General features: G+C 51.9%; 1 protein-coding gene across 7 annotated transcripts in view; it reads left to right on the forward strand.

Annotated features, from left to right (window-relative positions):
* The window catches only part of Pgs1 (phosphatidylglycerophosphate synthase 1), a 35,619-nt gene that overhangs the window by 13,184 nt on the left and 4,728 nt on the right, over nt 1–17,707 (forward strand). For 2 of the 7 annotated variants that reach the window (XM_006247855.5, NM_001427486.1), the window contains exons 3-8: nt 279–356; nt 1,984–2,083; nt 2,727–2,916; nt 3,312–3,490; nt 4,978–5,499; nt 13,984–14,132. In XM_006247855.5, the coding sequence (XP_006247917.1) occupies nt 279–356; nt 1,984–2,083; nt 2,727–2,916; nt 3,312–3,490; nt 4,978–5,499; nt 13,984–14,132 (1,218 nt within the window). Of the gene's footprint in view, nt 1–278; nt 357–1,983; nt 2,084–2,238; nt 2,623–2,726; nt 2,917–3,311; nt 3,491–4,977; nt 5,500–13,983; nt 14,133–15,569; nt 15,723–17,707 lie in introns of those variants that run through there. The other 5 variants (XR_010055194.1, XR_010055193.1, XR_010055192.1 and 2 more) reach the window with 4 other exon arrangements.

A 17,707-nucleotide genomic window follows, 5' to 3' on the forward strand; every position in this document is an offset into this window, starting at 1 on the left:
TCACACACACACACACACACACACACACACACACACACACACACACACCAGACCCCTTTCACCCATTAGTGCTTAAGTTTCATTTGTTGTCCAATTAAACTGTACCTTGTTTTGCAGAATGAATGTTTTGATTAGGGTTGTTGATCTGCCTTTGAGAAGTTGCTGTGTATTGTGGGCTGCTATGAGGATGTAGAGCCACTCAGCTTAGAGTGTGGTTTGCCTCCAAGTGGACTAAGAGAATGATGGATGTAACTCAGGATTGTTTCTCCTCTTTCCAGGGGCAGATAAAAATAGCCAAGAGGCGAGTTGTGATGGCATCCCTTTACTTGGGGACAGGACCTTTGGAACAGGAACTGGTAAGGCTTAGGGGCAGATGGTCCCAGCTGCAGCTGGATCCAGCTTCACAATGTTGCAGCTGACTCCACATGCCTTTCTGGCCTCTGGATGTAGGTGTGTCAGTGTGTGAAGACAGTGTAGGAGGCCCAGTTAGGTGCTAGTCAGCACCTCTCCTCCCCTTACAGGACTCCCTGGGCTGCTCTACTTGACCATAACCCAGGGACCACAGCAGGTCCACAGCCTGCTTTTTTTTTTTTTTTTTTTAATTTTTTTCCATAGATGGGCATTTAAAAAAAATAATTTATTATATATGAGTACACTGTAGCTGTCTTCAGACACACCAGAAAGAGGGCATCAGATCTCATTACAGATGGTTGTGAGCCACCATGTGGTTGCTGGGATTTGAACTCAGGACCTCGGGAAGAGCAGTCAATGCTCTTAACCACTGAGCCATCTCTCCAGCCCCCCACAGCCTGCTTTTGTGTAGTCTCAGAAGAATGGTGCCAGGGTTGGGGATTTAGCTCAGTGGTAGAGCGCTTGCCTTGCAAGCGCAAGGCCCTGGGTTCGGTCCCCAGCTCCGAAAAAAAGAAAAGAAAAAAAAAAAAAGAAAAAAAAAGAATGGCGCCTGCATTTTGAAGAGATTGGAAGAAAACTAAAGAGTTTGAGTTACATAAGGTGCATGATGTTTTACCTGTCAGTACAGCAGTAGTGGGCGTGGCCACATTCACCCTCCTGTGACGGCTGCACAACTGAGTCATCCTGACAGAGACCATCTCTGGCTCACAAAACCTAAAATATTTAATTCATGGCCTTTTCAGAAAAACATTTTCAGACTGTTCCCTAGGCAGAAGAACCCAAATGCAGTTAGAGCTGGCGGGCTACTGCTCGGTTTGCTGAGGCTGGCACTGGGGCCAGCCTTGTTCTGCCTGAGCTGACTGGCATGCCATAGCTGTCTCTTTTGGTAAGGAAGACAGGGCTGGGGGAACCAAAGCCACTTGATGTGTCCAAGGATGCTTGCTGGCTGTAGAGTGGCCCGTGGCAGGCAGGATGCACGTTGGGGCTTGTGAGTATGGCTTATCTGTCCTGCCTCTGGGCACTCTTTTTCTTGGAGGGATGGAAGGAATATGCCTGTGGTGATCGTTCTTCCTGGATTTACTGTGGAGCCTGGTGTATAGGAGCTGGGAAGGATGGAGGCACTGGTGTGTGGAGCGGGGTTAGGAGACTTGACTCGCTCCATGTCACCCTCTCTTTTCCAGTCATCTTGTCTGCTGCCAGTCAGGAAGCTTATCAGTCTCATGGGGGAGGGGTACAGTGTCCAAACCATAGGGGAAGGCCAGTGGGCAGGCTGCACCCTTCAGCAGACACTCACCTAGTACCTCCTGTAGGGGAGGAGGGCTCTGCTGTATCTGGAGAATGTTTGTGGAGATGTGACAGTCAGTGTTTTAGAGACCTGAGACCCAGGCGGTCAAGCACAGTATACCTCTGCCCTGCTGGCATCCAGGCTGGAGAGGGAGCGTGGTGGGAGCTGACAGTTTGTGTAGAGCGGTTCTCTCAAGTCTCTAGATAGGGGATTGAGCTGACTCATTCCTTAGGTGCACACACAGCCCTTTGGTCTCACATGTTCTTTTGATTGTTTTTTCCTTGTAGGTGGATTGTCTGGAAAGTTCTCTAGAAAAGTCACTACAAGCGAAGTTTCCTTCCGACCTCAAGGTCTCCATTCTCCTGGACTTCACCAGGGGCTCAAGAGGTAGGTGCTTCGCACTTCCTCTCTCTACTGTCGCTTGAGGACAGAGCTGCCTGCTTGTCCCAGTCCTCATTCCTTTTGCCACAGCCCCTTGTCTGTCTATAGTTCAGCTCTGACCAGTGTAAGCAGAAAAAGAGCTTGCCTGAGTCTGGCTACTCGTCTGACTCCTGGCCCTGCTTCCTTTGGGCTTGCTTTATTTTAAGGCTTTATGTGGGGGTCCCTGGTGCCTCAGGCCAAGTTCCGAGGCCACCTGTTTCCTCTCAGGGAGGCCGTCTGCTTCCTCCCTGAGACTCAGGCCATAGTGTCTAAGTGACTGCTGTAGGCTCTGGACTAGATCTAAGTCAGTGTGATCAGTCTGGCTCAGTCTGATATGTTTTCTTCCAGAGCTAGGGCAAGAGGGCAGGGCACAGCAGAAGTGGCATCCAGGAGTTAGCAGGAGGAGGGCGAGCTAGCGAGACTGAGTAGCTAGCAGTCCTTCCTTCAAGTGTGAACAGCTCCTGAGAAGCAGCACCATTGATGTGGCTGGTTAGACCATGCCCCAGGTAAAGTGAGGAGGCTCCCAGGGACTTGGTCTGTCTGGCAGTCAGGACACCTGTCTTTCCTGGTAGGAATGAGTTACTGGTGTTTGCTCTGCCATCACACTCAGGTAGGAAGAACTCTCGCACTATGCTGCTCCCACTCCTGCAGAGGTTTCCAGAGCACGTGCGCGTTTCCCTCTTCCATACGCCAAACCTCCGAGGACTCCTCCGACTCCTTATCCCTGAGCGCTTCAATGAGACCATCGGCCTCCAGCACATCAAGGTGTACCTCTTTGACAACAACGTCATCTTGAGTGGGTGAGCACTCTGTCTGGTGTTCTCTAGCTGTGGGAGTCTAGCTCAAGGAGCAAGGCCAGTCTGCCCCCTAAGTCCTTGGAGCAGCTGCTGGGCTGGCTGTAGATGGCCAGTTCACCTTTTCTGCAGCTCCTCCTCTCAAAGGCTGATTGCAAGACCACCAGCCACCGTTTAGTACTGGCACTGACTGCTGTACTGAGCCTCTGCACCATTTCTCTGAATCTCTGTTCCTCCTGCTACTCTGTGTGATCCTGGCTAGTGTCCTGCACATGCTCAGTGGTAGCTCTGGTTTCATCCTGTCACGGGATTGTCATTCCTCATCCTCCTAACCCTGAGGCTTGGCTCATGAGGCCACGCAGGTCTTGGCTGCGTCTTCATCTGATTCTTCTTCTTTCTAGTGCAAACCTGAGTGACTCGTACTTCACCAACCGCCAGGACCGCTATGTGTTCTTGCAAGACTGCGCTGAGATCGCAGACTTCTTCACGGAGCTGGTGGATGCTGTGGGGGATGTGTCCTTGCAGTTGCAGGGTGATGACACAGTGGAGGTGGTGGATGGGATGGTGCACCCTTACAAAGGTAGGACCCCATGAAGTGTCTGCTGCCTTCTGGTGCTCCCTGTCCCAGTCTCAGGAGTAGGAAAGTGTGAGGCGTTAATTATTTGTTTCAGAGGCCTGGTAGATGTGTGACTTACTGGCTCTGTAACTGAGAGCCAGCCTGGGAAGGTGGGAGTTTGGGTTTGGGTCCTGCACGTTGGATGGGTGGGCTGGGAGACTCCTCTGTTCTTACAGGAAGCAGCCTGCCGAGTGACTGCCTTCCCAACTTGGCCTCTTCCCTAAATCTCCTGTCACAGCAGCCCCATTGAGGTCTGTGGGCTCCTGCCTGGACAGTGGGGTGGGGGAGCTTGGCTGTGCTGTAGGCAAACCCTTGCCCAGCGTCTCTGGGCACTCACATGCCTGTGATCCCTGTGGCTCTGGCTTCTGGCTCACAGCATTGCCGCTGGGTATGCAGCAGTCCCACAGCTTCGGGACAACTTGGGGAAAGGGTAAGGCTGGCCTTTAGGACCAAAGCTCCTCGTATCAGTGCCAGGGCCTAGGTCTGCCCCAGGGAAGTTTTAGTGGTTACCACTGTGCACTGAAGTGCCTCAATTACACAATTTGTAGAAAATTTCTTTCCCTGTGGGTATCCTTAGATTTGTCTTTTGGTCTCCAAGGTTAAAATATAAGCTATCTGAGCCTTGAAGTAAGGCTTTAGCCTGGTATACTGTGTCAGGCCAGGCGTGATTAGTGGGGAATGGCTGTATTTAGGGACAGCTGAGCGAGGCATGTCATGTGACAGACATGTGGTTGTCTTTCCCCCTTGTGTCTGTCTGCAGCATGGGCCTTGCCCACATGTTCCTGCAGAGCCTGCCTCAGGCTTCCCTGGGTGGCCATTCTGTGCTGCATGCTTTTTCTTTGTTCTTTCTGAGAACAAACTTTTTCTTAATTCATCCTCATTTTCTTTCTTTTTTCTTTTTTAAATAATTTCCTTTGAGACGGGGTCTCGAATAGCTCAGGTTGGCCTTGACCTTGTTCTCTCATATATCAGCGTTGTAATAGATGCCACCATACCTGTCCCAGACACTGTCTTTTATTCAAATAAGTTTTCTTACTGAAGTACACAGTGTGAAACCTGGAGGTCACCTTAGCCCCGCTGTGCCATCCCACAGTCCTCTCCCTGATTTTGAGTTTTTGTTATCTGAATCACCTGTGTCACACCCTACCACGGCTCCTTGCATAGGTCCTGTGGGCAGGCCCTTCCTGGCTGCTTCCTCTCTCCCTCCCTGAGCTTACTCTGTGTTCTGCCAGTGAGAACTTGTGGCATTTGCACTTAACCAATCACTTGATGTGTGCCTTGAGCCAACAGTCTCATAGATGGTCTAATGTAGCCCAGGCTGACTCTGGACTCTGTATAGCTGAGGATGACCTCCTGGTCCTCCTGCCTCCACTTGCAGAGTACTGGGATAACAGGTGTGCACCACCACGCCTGCTTCTCCATGGGTTTTTTACTCCTTATGTCTTCTGCAGGTGACCGGGCTGCGTACTGCAGAGCAGCTAACAAACGGGTCATGGACGTTATTCACTCAGCCAGGACCCGACAGCAGATGCTGCATGCACAGACCTTTCACAGTGACTCCCTGCTGAGCCAGGAAGAGGCTGCAGCTGCTGGTGATCGCAGACCAGCACCGGACACCTGGATTTACCCACTGATCCAGATGAAGCCCTTTGAGATTCAGATAGATGAGATAGTCACTGAGACCCTGCTGACGGAAGCTGAGCGGGGAGCTAAGGTCTTCCTCACCACTGGCTACTTCAACCTGACACAGGCCTACATGGACCTGGTGCTAGGCACTCGAGCCGAGTATCAGATCCTTCTAGCCTCACCAGAGGTGAACGGCTTCTTTGGGGCTAAGGGTGTGGCCGGCGCCATCCCAGCTGCCTATGTGCACATTGAGCGACAGTTCTACAGTGAAGTGTGCAGCCTGGGGCAACAGGATCGGGTCCAGCTCCAGGAATACTGGCGCAGGGGCTGGACCTTTCATGCCAAAGGTATGTGGTGGCTGCCCGAGGGCCCCCATCCCATGGGGATGCTTTACATGGCTGGTTCACAGGTCTGTGATGTTTGTGTCTACCAGTGGGAGAGAGCCCTGCCGAGTTATCCTTACAGCAGCCCTTGTAGGGCTTGCTGTTTGTCCCAGGTCCTGTTTAGGGGTTTCAGTTGTGCAGAATACTTCCCTTTATGTGAACAAAGCTTTAAAAATAGAAACCATTTGGTAGATTTTTCGCTCCCTCTGGTTCTGGGGACCAAACTCATTAATTTTACCATTGATGTAAATTAAATCTTCAGTTCTTGGTAGCTGTGAGGGAACATGTTCATGTAATATCTGCTAAAGGAACCACAAGGAACTGGAAGGCTGGCTTCTGCCTCCGGCTCACACTGTCTGTTGTGCAGAGGACTTAGTGCGGATGCTGATTTGTGGAGAGCAGCCCCGTGCGCCTGTCCTTACCTCATGCTGATGTGCTCTGTCCTGCTTGCCAGCCTCTGCCTTTTCTCCCCAGCTGCATGCTCAGTGTATAGCCCCTAACGTACGCAGGGGAAGGAAGTCGTGCAGACTTTAATTTTTTCTTTCTGGTTCTGAGTTGGGCCCAGGGCCTTGCACATGCTAGGCAGGTGTCCTCCACTGAGTTGTGTTGTGCATCCAGCCAAAGTCCTGGGTAGAGATGGTAGAGTCTACCTTGGGTGTGTGTTTTTCAAGACTGGCCCAGGTGAGGCAGGCTTGCGGGTGTGCATCTCTGAGGTGTGGGCGAAACGTGTTTGAGAACCTTGAGTCTGGCACCACTTTGCCCTGTGCACCCTTGCTGAGCGTGCCCACTTCAGGGTGACTGAAGAACCCATCGTACCCCAGTATGGGTCCTATATCTGCAGAGGTGTGGACAGTATCTGGGGAGCCCTGGGTTCTTCTTTCTGGATTCCTGACCTCCGAGCACATATCTGATTGGGCTCTTGAGATTTGTGGACATGTCTGACTCCTCAAGTGGGACTTTTTTCCACTCTCTGAAGCCAGTGTTTTCAGTGGGGGGTACTTTTGTTATTGTTGTTGCTTGAGACAGGATCAGAATGTAACCCTGGCTGGTCTGCAGCTCTCCGTGTAGGCCAAGCTGTCCTGGAAATCACTGAGCTCACTTGCCTTCTCCTTCCTGAGTACTGGAGTTAAAGGCATTGCTTTCCATGCTCGGCTAGTGGAGACATATTTTAAGGAACAGTGAAGGACTTTGCAGTTCTAGAGCTGAGTCTAGTTCTCTGTGCAGTCCTAGAGCGGAATCTAGTGCTCCATGCAGTTCTAGAGCGGAATCTAGTTCTCCATGTGGAATTTGACCTGGTATTTTTATTTTACTTATTTTTTAAAAATATTCATTAGTATGTGTTGATGGAGCGTGCACATGCCATGGCGTGCTTGTAAAGATTAGCAGGCAGCTGTGGAAACGAGTTCTTTCCTGCCACTAAGTGAATTCCATCAACCAAACTGAGTTCTGCGGGCTTGGTGTCGAGCACCTTCCTACGGACTGGCTCACTGTGCTTTGTTTGTTTGCATCTGTGATCTGTGGTACTGGGTGTGTTCCAGCATGCCTTGCATGTGTGTCAGGTCTCTCTCTCTCTCCCTCTCTTCCTCCCTCCCTCCCTCCCTCCCTCCCTCCCTCCCTCCCTCCCTCCCTCCCTCCCTCCCTCCCCCTCTGAGCTCCATCCTCCAAACAGGACAGAACATCTCAGAGATGTTGGCTTCTCACCTTAAGACCATGCTTTCTGTTGGGATGCTTGTCCATAGGTCCTGCCTGTGCTAGAGTCCTCATTCTTGCGGGGCAGACAGTCTTGCTGGTGTGGGAAATGACAAATGACTGCCCCATTGTCAGTCTCATCTCAGCGTGTGGGCTGAGTGAAGCTTGTGGTCAGGGCAGGTAGAGCTGGCCATAGGGTGTGTGTGGAAAGTCTTTTCAGGTTGGCCCAGTTTCTTCTGGGAATGACAACAGAACTCCAGGGCGGGGCAGGGAGGGAAGAGCTGAGCAGCTTTGTGAAGCCAGAGCTTTGGGGAGGCTTTGTAATTCACAGGTCCTTGCTTAGCTATAGGGAGGCCAGACTTCGTGTTCCTCTAGGTACACGCTGTGGCCTCAGGCTCTACCAGCATTGCAGCTGGAGAGGCTCTGGTCTCATGTCTGGCCTCTGCTTTGGGTGTTTGTCTGAAGCTGCACTGATAAATTTGCGTGTGTGTGTGTGTGTGTGTGTGTGTGTGTGTGTGTGTGTGTGTGTGTTGATTCCCCAGTTACACCCAACTGGCTTTTCCAGTGTGTCTGCCCTGCCTTTTCCCGGACTCTCTGCTCTTGCCCCTATTCCTCCCTCCCTCAGCCTGTCCTAGTGTGGGTGTAGCCCTGCCATGTGTGAGTGTTGGATTAATGGGGAAGCATGGAGAGTCTCACATCTGGATCCTAGAATTTGTGTAAGAAATGGGGAGAGGCAGAGATGGTAGGGCTGAGGTGGGGCAGATGTTGAGACTCTGGCTCTGAAGTAGGGTCTTTATGGATCTGAGCTTGTAACTGCAGATGGCCTTGACCCTCTGATTCTCCGTGTTGGGGTTACAGCTCCTTTAAAGCAGCTTCTTCTGGGTAGAGTCCTTGCCCTTTCTCTTTCCTGCTCAGTGGCTGCCATCTAGGGTGGGTTACAGCCTTCTCATACAGGGCCTGTGTGAGTATGGGATGAGCAGGCAGTACACGGGGTGCTTGTGGGTTCTCTTTCCTGCAGGGCCTGTGCTGGACACAGGACTGAGGCCTGTGTATGTCTATTCTGGGTCCCTGGAAAACTGATTACATGTAGCTGATACTAGGGCTCTTTTGCCCATGCTCCTACAGATCAGGCTTGGACTGGTCTCGCTCCTCCTGCTGCAGAAGGCCTTTGGTGAAGGACAGCAATCGCCCTGGGTCTCCTTGCAGGGTTTAGGAGGCTAGGGTTTTCTCTGTGGTATTTGCTGGGAAGCTGGGTGCAGCTTTGTGACCCTAGTAGTCTGGACAAAGGTAGGGGTCAGGGCCAGCCTGAGTAGATAGTGAGGCTCTACCTTAACACAAACCGCAGGACCTGGGTCACTCGCTGCTGCCTTGCAGGGAAGCTCATTATATGGCAATTGGCTACGGAAGCAGCCTAGTGTGGAACTCGTCATAGCCGGTCTCTCAACACGCAGTGTGGAAAATGCATGCTTTGGACACTTCTTTTGCAATATGGTTTGTCTGCGTAGCTCCTCTTCCTCCTCCTCTCCCTCCTCCTCCTCTTCCTCTTCTTCCTCCTCTTATTCCTCTTCCTTTTCTTCTTCCTCCTCCTCTTCTTAAGATTTATTTATTTTATGTATATGTGTGTACACTGTAGCTGTTTTCAGACACCAGAAGAGGGCACTGGATCCCATTACAGATGTTTGTGAGCCACCATGTGGTTCCTGGGAATTGAACTCAGGACCTCTGGAAGAGCAGTCAGTGCTCTTAACCCCTGAGCCACCTCTCCAGTCTGTCTGCTGAGTTCTTATTTGGAATTTTTTGGAAGTAGCTTCTAGAAGCAAAGTTAGTACACATAACTTTGACAGTGCCTCTGGTAGAATGGGGTGATGACATAGTGTTGACTTAGAGCAGCAGCTTGCCTGGCAGGTGTGTAAGTGATCAGCTGCCCACAGCCAGGGAGAGCTCCCTGGGAGGAGGCTCTGTGAGCAGAGTGGATGACTGGGCTTACCCCCTCCCCCGCAGTGGTGGACTGTGGTCCGTGGGTGTTATGGCAAGGTATCAGTCCAGACAATCTGTTGCTCCAGCATGCTTACCTTGGTGCCCGGGGGGCAGCTTCAGCATGCCTGAATGTGAGGCTCAAGTGTGAAGTCAGCTGTGTCTCAGCCTGCCCAGTGGTGAAGCCTGCGGCGTTAATCAGACCATCACTTTGACTTCTTGCCCTGAGCAAGACTGTCAGTCTTGTCCCTGTTCTGTCCTTGAGTGAGAGCTAGCAGCCCTGTTAGGCGGGGACCACACCTGTGCTCAGCTCTCCGTGCGCTGAGCTGCTTTGTCCACTTCCCAGGGCCATAGGCTCAGTGTCCCCACCCTCCACTTTGGGGGATCACAAAGGACTGAACATATTGACTTGATTTCTTTTGGATGTAGAGTTCTAGATTAACAAAGCCCTTTGTGTGGCCTGGGATCTTTGGATTCAGATCTTCTGGCTGTACAGGTGGAATCTGTTAATGACTGACAGGATACCATTACTTTTATTGTCTTCCCGACAGGCGGCTTGGCATCTCGCCCAGAGGTGAGCTGATAGGCAGCCTGGCAGCCCCACCCTGTTCACCTGGGCTCCCTGTGGGGTGGCTGTCCCTGGAACCAGCAGGTGGGGTAGTGAGGGCTGTGGTGGTGTGGTGGTGCATATGACCACCTCAGGTGACAGACTCCAGCCCCAAGGCCTCACAAGTTTCTAAGTTCCTCTGACCCCAGAATTAAGAACTGGCGTTCATCTGTGGGGAGACCAGAGCTGTGATGTCTTCTCTCTCCTGGGGTCAGAGGGGTCTGAGACTCTGGAGCTCACAGAATACTGTGCGGCTGGGGGAGGCCATAGACGTTCATCTGTCTGAGAACTCCTCAGAGAAGACTCTGGCCTATGTGTGCAGAACTCCTGATTTTCTCTTTTAGGTTTATTTATTTTATCTTACGTTTGTGAGGTCCTGCCTGGATGTGTGTATGTGTGTCTGGTGCTCCCAGAAGTCAGAAGAGCACACTGCATCCCCTGGAACTAGAGTTAAGAAAGCCCAGGTCCTTTGGAAGAGCAGCCAGTGCTCTTGACCACTGAGCCATCTCCCCAGCCCAGATGCCTGCTTTGCTTTTAAACATTGAATCTACTTGTTTGGAAAGCTTCACCACTGTAATTTTATTCCGATATTAACATGGCACCCATGTGCCTTGCATAGATCATGGAAGGCATGGGGTTTGCGTCTCCTACTCTCTAGGGACTTCTGTCTCACAGGAAGCACATAGCTATCAGGGGGACCCATGCAGATCATGGCAGGCAAAAGCCTTAAGTAGAGGGATCCAGACTGGTAAGGGTCTGGGTCAGGGAGGATCTCTCTGTACAAAGACCAGAGGGAGTAAGATACACCATGCCTGTCCAGGGCACACAGGATAGTGCGTGGCTCAGTGCAGTGGGAGTGCAGTCTGTGCCAGGGCAGAGCACAGGGCAGCCAGGGCCTGTTTGAAAGCTGGAGGCTTCCCTTGTGAGGTACAAGGTTCCTAGAAAGGTACTTCGTTTGTTGTTTTGACACTGGGTCTCATTCTGTAGCTCAGACCAGCTTTGAATTCATAAGAATCCTTCCCTAGTCTTCTGAGTACGAGGGTCACAGGTATAAGCCACCACTCCTGGGAAGGTGACTTTTTTTTTTTTTTTTTTTTTTTTTTTTGGAAGAGACCAGAGTCAGGAGACAGCAGGGGTCCTTGGCCTTGAGTCCAAACCACCACCTAGTGTTCCAGGCATGGCAGTAGCTGCAGTGGCCTCCCCACTCTCCCTGGTACTTAGGGCTACTGAGTTTGTTTTGAGTGTAAACCACCCTACCTCCAGTCCACTCCCCAGAGTGCTCTTTCCTTCCCTAAGCCACTAGTTCCTGGAATTGTGGAGATGTTGGGTGCAAAGGTCAGGCTTTTGGGTGAGGAATTGGGACTTGATGATTGGTTTACAGCCCCTGTGCTGGAAATGTGCTTCTTCCTCTGCCCTCTGAGCCTCCTGTGTATGGTATGGGGGTGCATGTAGAGGGGGCTGCTGGGCACAGCTGGAGCCCAACCAAGGAAGGGAGATGAGTCAGTCCCCAGTGTTCCAGCCAGTGCTTCAAGCACCCGACTCGGAACCTAAATGGGAAGGTTCCTAGTGTGCTGGCCTCACAGGCTTCCCGTGGACTCAGCACCAGTGACCGTAGCCCATAACATGGGCTGTACCTCTCAGCAGTGCTTCATCTCTCTCTCTGGGTTCACCCAAAGGTGTGCCATGCACAAGGCAGGGACAGAGAGGCAGAGGCAGACAGAGCTCGAGCGAGCACATTGTCTTGTGCAGTCTAGGTTGGCCTTGCGTTCTTGGTGTAGCTGAGTGAATCTGACTTTGAACATCTGTTCCAATTAGGTCTAGCCCCAGCTAGCCTGGAACTTGAATCTCAAACATGAAATACTGCTTCCTGGGTGCTGGGATTACAGGTATGAGCCAACACGCCCAGGTGCTCATGGACTGTTTTTGAGACAGGGTCTTTTATATCTCAGCTGGCCCTAGACTTGATTTTTGTAGGCTTTGGTAAGATGACTCGGAAGGCAAAGGTGCTTGCTGTGCAAGCCTGGCACCTTGAGCACTAGCCCCAGAACCACATGGAGGTGGGAAGAGAGGACCAGCTCCATCCAGCTGTTCTCTGAGCTTCATGCGTGCTCTCTGGCATGTGCATCCCAAAGTCAGGATGACTTTGATATTTCGATCCTTGCACCTCCACCCCTGAGTGCTGAACTGTACGCCGAGATGGAACCCAGGGCTCCTTCTGCATGCCAGGCCAGCACACTACCAACTAACTGAGCCACAGCCCCACACTTGTATTTTCATTTTGATGAGGGACAAGACTGTAGGGACACTAGGTAGGGCTTCCTCAGGCAACAGGGATCTCTGGGCTCTTAATCTCAGCCATGGTGTCATGCTAGCTCCATGTTTTGTGGTCAGTGCTGGGCCCATTTGTAGCTGCAGTGGGCTCCTGTCACCGGCTCTTTCTGGTATTCAGTGCTTTAGAATTTCTCTTGGCTAGAAATAGCCCCGCCCCAGCTACTCTCCCAAACACCCTTTTGTCCCCAGACCGTTGTCTTTTTCTTGCTGGTTCCTGGAATGGTGGACACACAGGACAACGGCTCCGGGTTGAGCTGGGACACAGGAAGGTCAGCCTGGGAGCTGGGCTTGGTGAAAGCAGGCACCTGAAGCGCAGCCTAGGCTTATGAGGAGGTGATGGTAGGAGCAGCGGTTACACCTTCCCGCCAGTGTCATAGTGTCTCAGGGTTTTGCTGCTTTTAGGGGAGTAGGTGCTAGGGGAAAATCTTCCTCTTCATATGTGGGGAGTGGCCTGGCCCATGGAAGATGTCTTCCTTCCTTCTTTGAGCAAGATCAGGAAAAGTGGTTGGCAAGTCGTACCTAGCAGACCCAGTCTGAGTACAGTGACAACAGCCCACAGTGGCTGTGGGAAGGAAAGACCCCTGTCTGGAAGCTTCTTTGTCCTAGTTCCATGTTGTGGGAAAGCCGAGGTGGGGACAGGGAGGCTTAAATACATGAAGAACCAGAGGCATGCAAGAGTAGCATGGCCTGGATCCCTGGGTAGGGAGAGCAGCCCAGAGCAGAGCCGCCAGCAATGGGGTGGGGAAGGGACACCAGCCTCTAGCCTCTTGACTTACTGAGTAGTAGAGTCTGAAGAGCAGGGAGGTGACTTTGCTGAGGCCTTCTAGGGCAGGAGCGAGCAGAGCAGCAGCCCTGTCAGCTGTTGCCAAGGAGTTCTTGAAACTCTGTATGGACGTTAGGAAACCGTTCTCTGCTGTAGCAGCGTGTGTGTTATACACAGGCCCTGTGTCTGACGTTTGTGCATGTTTGTGGACTCTGAAGATCTTGTTGATGGAGGATCTGGTGGGAGGGCCACGGGGAGCTGGCTGGGCTTCCTGGATAAGATTCCTTAGGCTATAAAGGGAAGGGTGGAGGCTAGGCTAGGCCTGGGAGGATAGATGCTCAGGACTAGTTCTGTGGGGGCTTGAGATCGTAGAAGAGGGTGTAGAATGGGACCTAGTGTACTACCAGGCATACCTAGTAGTACTTAAAATTCCACTAGAACCCATGACCTTCATTACAGAAGTGTCCTCATGTGTGCTGTGACATAGCGGCCTCTGTGGTACCCCCTGGACGCATGCTTCTTTATGTGGTGCAGATGGTAACAGAGAGATGAGCAAACTCCTAGGTACCCTGATGCAGAAAAGCTGGGCAGCTGTATATAGGCAGACCTGGTGCTACCAAATGCCTCGACCACTGTGTGACAGCCACCTGTGCTGGTTATGTCGGGCAGAGCCCACTTGCCTGTTTGTTCTGGGCTCCCGGGAGGGATGGAGGCTCTGGTCTGTGAGCTACACTTTGCTAGCAGATGCTTCGGGCAGTTGAAAAAGCTGGGGCTGGTGCCTCTCTGGAGAGAAGCTAGGAAGCAGTTGGGGAAGGGAAGACCTCAAGGACAGCATTGCCAAAGTTCACTCAAAGAAGCCAGCCAAGGATGTGAGCCACAGCCAGAGTAAAGTGGCAGAGAGCAGAATGGCCCTGCAACTCATGGTCTGAGCACCTTGGCAGTAGCAGGCAGGAGGGAGCCTGGTTCAGCCAGCGACCCCAGGCTGCTCCTGTTGGCCGCTTCCCTCCTAGGTTGAGATCGTGTATAGCAAAGACCTGGCAGATGTTGAGCTCACTTCCTGTCTGCACATTTCCTTTTCCTGCAGGCCTCTGGCTGTACCTGGCAGGGAGTAGCCTGCCCTGCCTCACGCTGATTGGCTCTCCTAATTTTGGGTACAGGTCAGTTCACCGGGACCTGGAGGCCCAGATTGCCATCGTAACAGAGAGCCGAGCCCTGCAGCAGCAGCTTCACCAGGTTGGTTGAAGTGATGGGTTCCTGGGTATGTGGTCATCCTCACAGGCATCTCCTGCCTTTGTCAGCTAAGATAGTAAAGCTCGCCAGGGTAGGCTTGTATGCTGCCGGAGGCCATTCCCTCCTTCCATGCTAGAGAGACCACCATTTCCTCACTGGGGAATGGAGTCCAGTCTTTAAAAGTGAGGGTGAATCCCAGGGTTGGCTATGGCCTTGCTCTCCCTGTGGATCAGGGCACAGAAAACTCTCCTGCAGCAGAGCCGCCCCGTGCTTTGGTCTCGGAAGCTTATGCCCTTTATAGGAACCCCCTGTGTGGGTTGGACAAGATTCCCATTGGAGTCTTAGATACAGGATCCTTGTTCCCAGGCATGGCTTTTGGTTATTTTGGTTATTTTAACTGTATATTATGTGAGTATGAGATATGTGTGAATGTGATATGCATGTGCCATGACACCTGTGTGAAAGTTAGAGGTCAGCTTATTCGAGTGAGTTTTAGAGATTGAACTCTTATGTCTCAGGCTTGTGGGGCAAGCGCCTTATGTGCTGGGCCTTCCCACTGGCCTGCGCTCTGACGTTAGACTGCAGTGTCTGGGAATCGTGGCTACATAGCTCTGCTGATGAGTGGGAAGTGGCGCTATTGCTTTGTTCTTTGGATCTCCACAGTCTAGGGCCTTGTCACTGAAGGCCAGGTGCCAGTAAGGGCTCTGACTGCGTATGGGGAAGTGACAACAGCCACGCCCTGTACCCTGTGGGGTGATTGGGTGTGCTAGCAGATTGCCTTCAATGGCTGAGGAAGCTCTCTTATGGCTTCCCATAACAGGGTAACCGTTGGTCTTGGGGCCAGGCTGTGGGGAAGGGATTTGCCTGAGGCTCTGGGCCATGGGTCTCCTGGACTGCAGAGAGAGAGAGCTCTGCACAGGCGCCTCCCCAGAGAGAGCTGCTAATGATTCTGGCCCATGCAAGAATGAATTCTGGGAGATCCAGGCAACCAAGTGCCCAGGCCTGTGCCCCAGGTCCTAGTACTGACGAGACCCCACTTCCTGAGATGGGGGATAAACCCACATCCTGGATCTTGAGAAAGGCCAGGCTGGTTGTGGTCTGACTGATTTCTCAAATGACATACTTGGGATAGTTTCTTCCCAAACCTGCCTCCCAGGGCTTCTGATGGGGGAGGTGGCAGCTCTCGATGCTGCAGCTCTTCATTCTTCACGGTGTATTGATTGAGGGTCTGTGAAGTAGCGTTGTGTTTCTAGATGCTCCATTTGCTTCAGTACACTTCAGGGCCTGCAGCTGGCCTCCTGACCTTCAGTGTCTGGTTGCTGAGTGCTGTGTGCCGCCGCGCATGCCCAGCCCCTGGCCTGTGGCCCTGCACTCAGAAGGTCTGTTGGGAAGGGCCCTGTCTGTATATGGAGCCATGAAAATGGAAGATGTTTTTGTCAGACCCTGAGCCCTTTCAAGCAAGCCTAAGACCTGCAAGCTTCCTGGTCTGTCCAGCGATCATGGCTCCCTGTGACCTGAGACAGATGCACAGCACTGTGGCCTCCACCACTGACGACTCCCTCCATCCCTGCCTCAGCATCTGTGAGGATACAAGTATGTCCGGTGACTTAACTGAGATCATGGCTGGGTGTTTACTAAAGAGCAGAGCTGGAGCGGAGTCTGTGGAGACTTCTGCAAACCAGTCCGTCTCCCCCCCACCCCCCCACCCCAGACCAGAGCTGGCTTCTCCACAGAAAACAGCTCATAGAGCCTTAGGCTGATAGTTACGACATGTGGGGACTGTCATGATGGGGAAGCCTGCTGTGGGGAGGGCCACAGAGTTTGAAAGTTGGGTGTGGATGTTGACCTCAGGATGCTGCCTCTGCACCCAAGTTTGAAGAAAGTACAGGAGAGATGAGGCTGGGTCCTGGGTCTCCACCTCTGTGTGGGCAAAGCCTCAGACTCTTCTGCAAAGTCTTTGGTGATGTATTCCCTCATTCTGCTGATTGGAGGACCTGTGATGCGTCTGTCCCTTTCTGTGCGGGATGATGCTGGCCCTGCAAGGCTCTGTCAGGGCCTCCTGTGTGTCCTGATGGTCATCAAGCTGTGACCCTCAGAATGAGTGTGGGTGTGGCCCAGATGCTCAGGGAAGTTTCTTCTGGGACATTAGGGCAGAAGAGAACAGCATTTGTAGGGTAAGATTGGAAACAAGCACGTCTATCTTAGTTTGCTTTTATTGCCATCCCTCCTGTACACACACACACACACACACACACTCTCTCTCTCTCTCTCTCTCTCACTCACTCACTCACACTCATGCCACAACCTGGTGTGGGCAAGATAAAGGAGTCACTTCTCTCCTCCCACAGGAGTTGTTAGGCTTGGAGGCAAGTGCCTTACCAGCAGCCATCCACCTACCAGTCAGTCCGCATGTTTCTTTTAAAACTTGGGTTTAAAGGTAAAAGTTTAAAGATTGTATGCAACAGAGGAAACTGTCTTCATGGGATTCATTTGGATCATTCTGTCTTTGTTCTGGGAGCCTATGTAAAGGTCTGACTCCCAGTCTTCCTCTCCCCCATGTACCAAGTCCACGGGGTAGACCACTGTGGATGGGAAATACACAGGGCGGTTCGCTTTCTTGACTTGGAGATGCCCAGGCTTTGTCTTGTGTTCCCTGGAGAGCACGTGGAGTAGAACATCATGCAATACATGACATTATGACATTGCATCTTATATTAACAGTTGTGTTAGACATCTTAAATAACATTGTGTTGAGAAGTCTTTGAGACCCGGCTGGAGATGAGAGTCTGTGCAGCTCTTGTAGAGGACCCAGCACTCACTCCAAGAGGCTGACAAGTGCCTAAAGCATCAGCTCCAGGGAATTGGGCGCCCTCTTCTGGCCTCTGTGGGCACTGCATGTATACACTCAGAATCTATATGCAGATATACACGTAAACAGTTTATGTGAGAGGCAGGCCAGGGAGTTCAGGCCTGTAATCCCAGCAGCTCTGGAAGCTTAACACAGAAGGACTGTAAGTTCAAGGTCAGCTTAGGTAATTTAGTGAGATCCTATCTTAGAAGAAGTGGGTGAATGGAGCTATCGCGGGGTGGTGGAGCGCTCTCCTCACCTAGCATGCATGAGGCATACACCAGCTGCCAACACTGAAGAAGGGCAGCAGCATGGCTGTGAGCATGGATACGCCACCGTTGGGTCAGGGACTCGAGTGCCTGCAGGATTCGGCGTCTGGCAGTCTTGTGTTCCGTGAGACCAGCTATGCGTTGTGTGTCTGTGTCTGGTTTTTGTGGTGTCTGGTGGTCAAGTGTTCAGCTATATGTTGTGTGTCACGTGTCTGTTTTCTGTCACTTTGATACTTTCCTCTATTACGTCAGTTGTGACACTGGTTTGTCATCTGGGTTAATTTATAAGAAAATACTGGATATTTAGGTGCTTTCCAGACTTTCTCCACTGTAAATGTGGCCACACAAGTATTTGTAAAGATCTAAGTATGTGGGTGAGATTACAGTTGCTTCTTGGGATAAGCTCTGGCGACTGTCGCTGTCCTTCAGCAGTGGTGGCTGCTGCAGTGTGGTGGAAGGAG

This window comes from Rattus norvegicus, chromosome 10 (assembly GCF_036323735.1).
Source record: "Rattus norvegicus strain BN/NHsdMcwi chromosome 10, GRCr8, whole genome shotgun sequence".
NCBI lineage: Eukaryota > Metazoa > Chordata > Mammalia > Rodentia > Muridae > Rattus > Rattus norvegicus.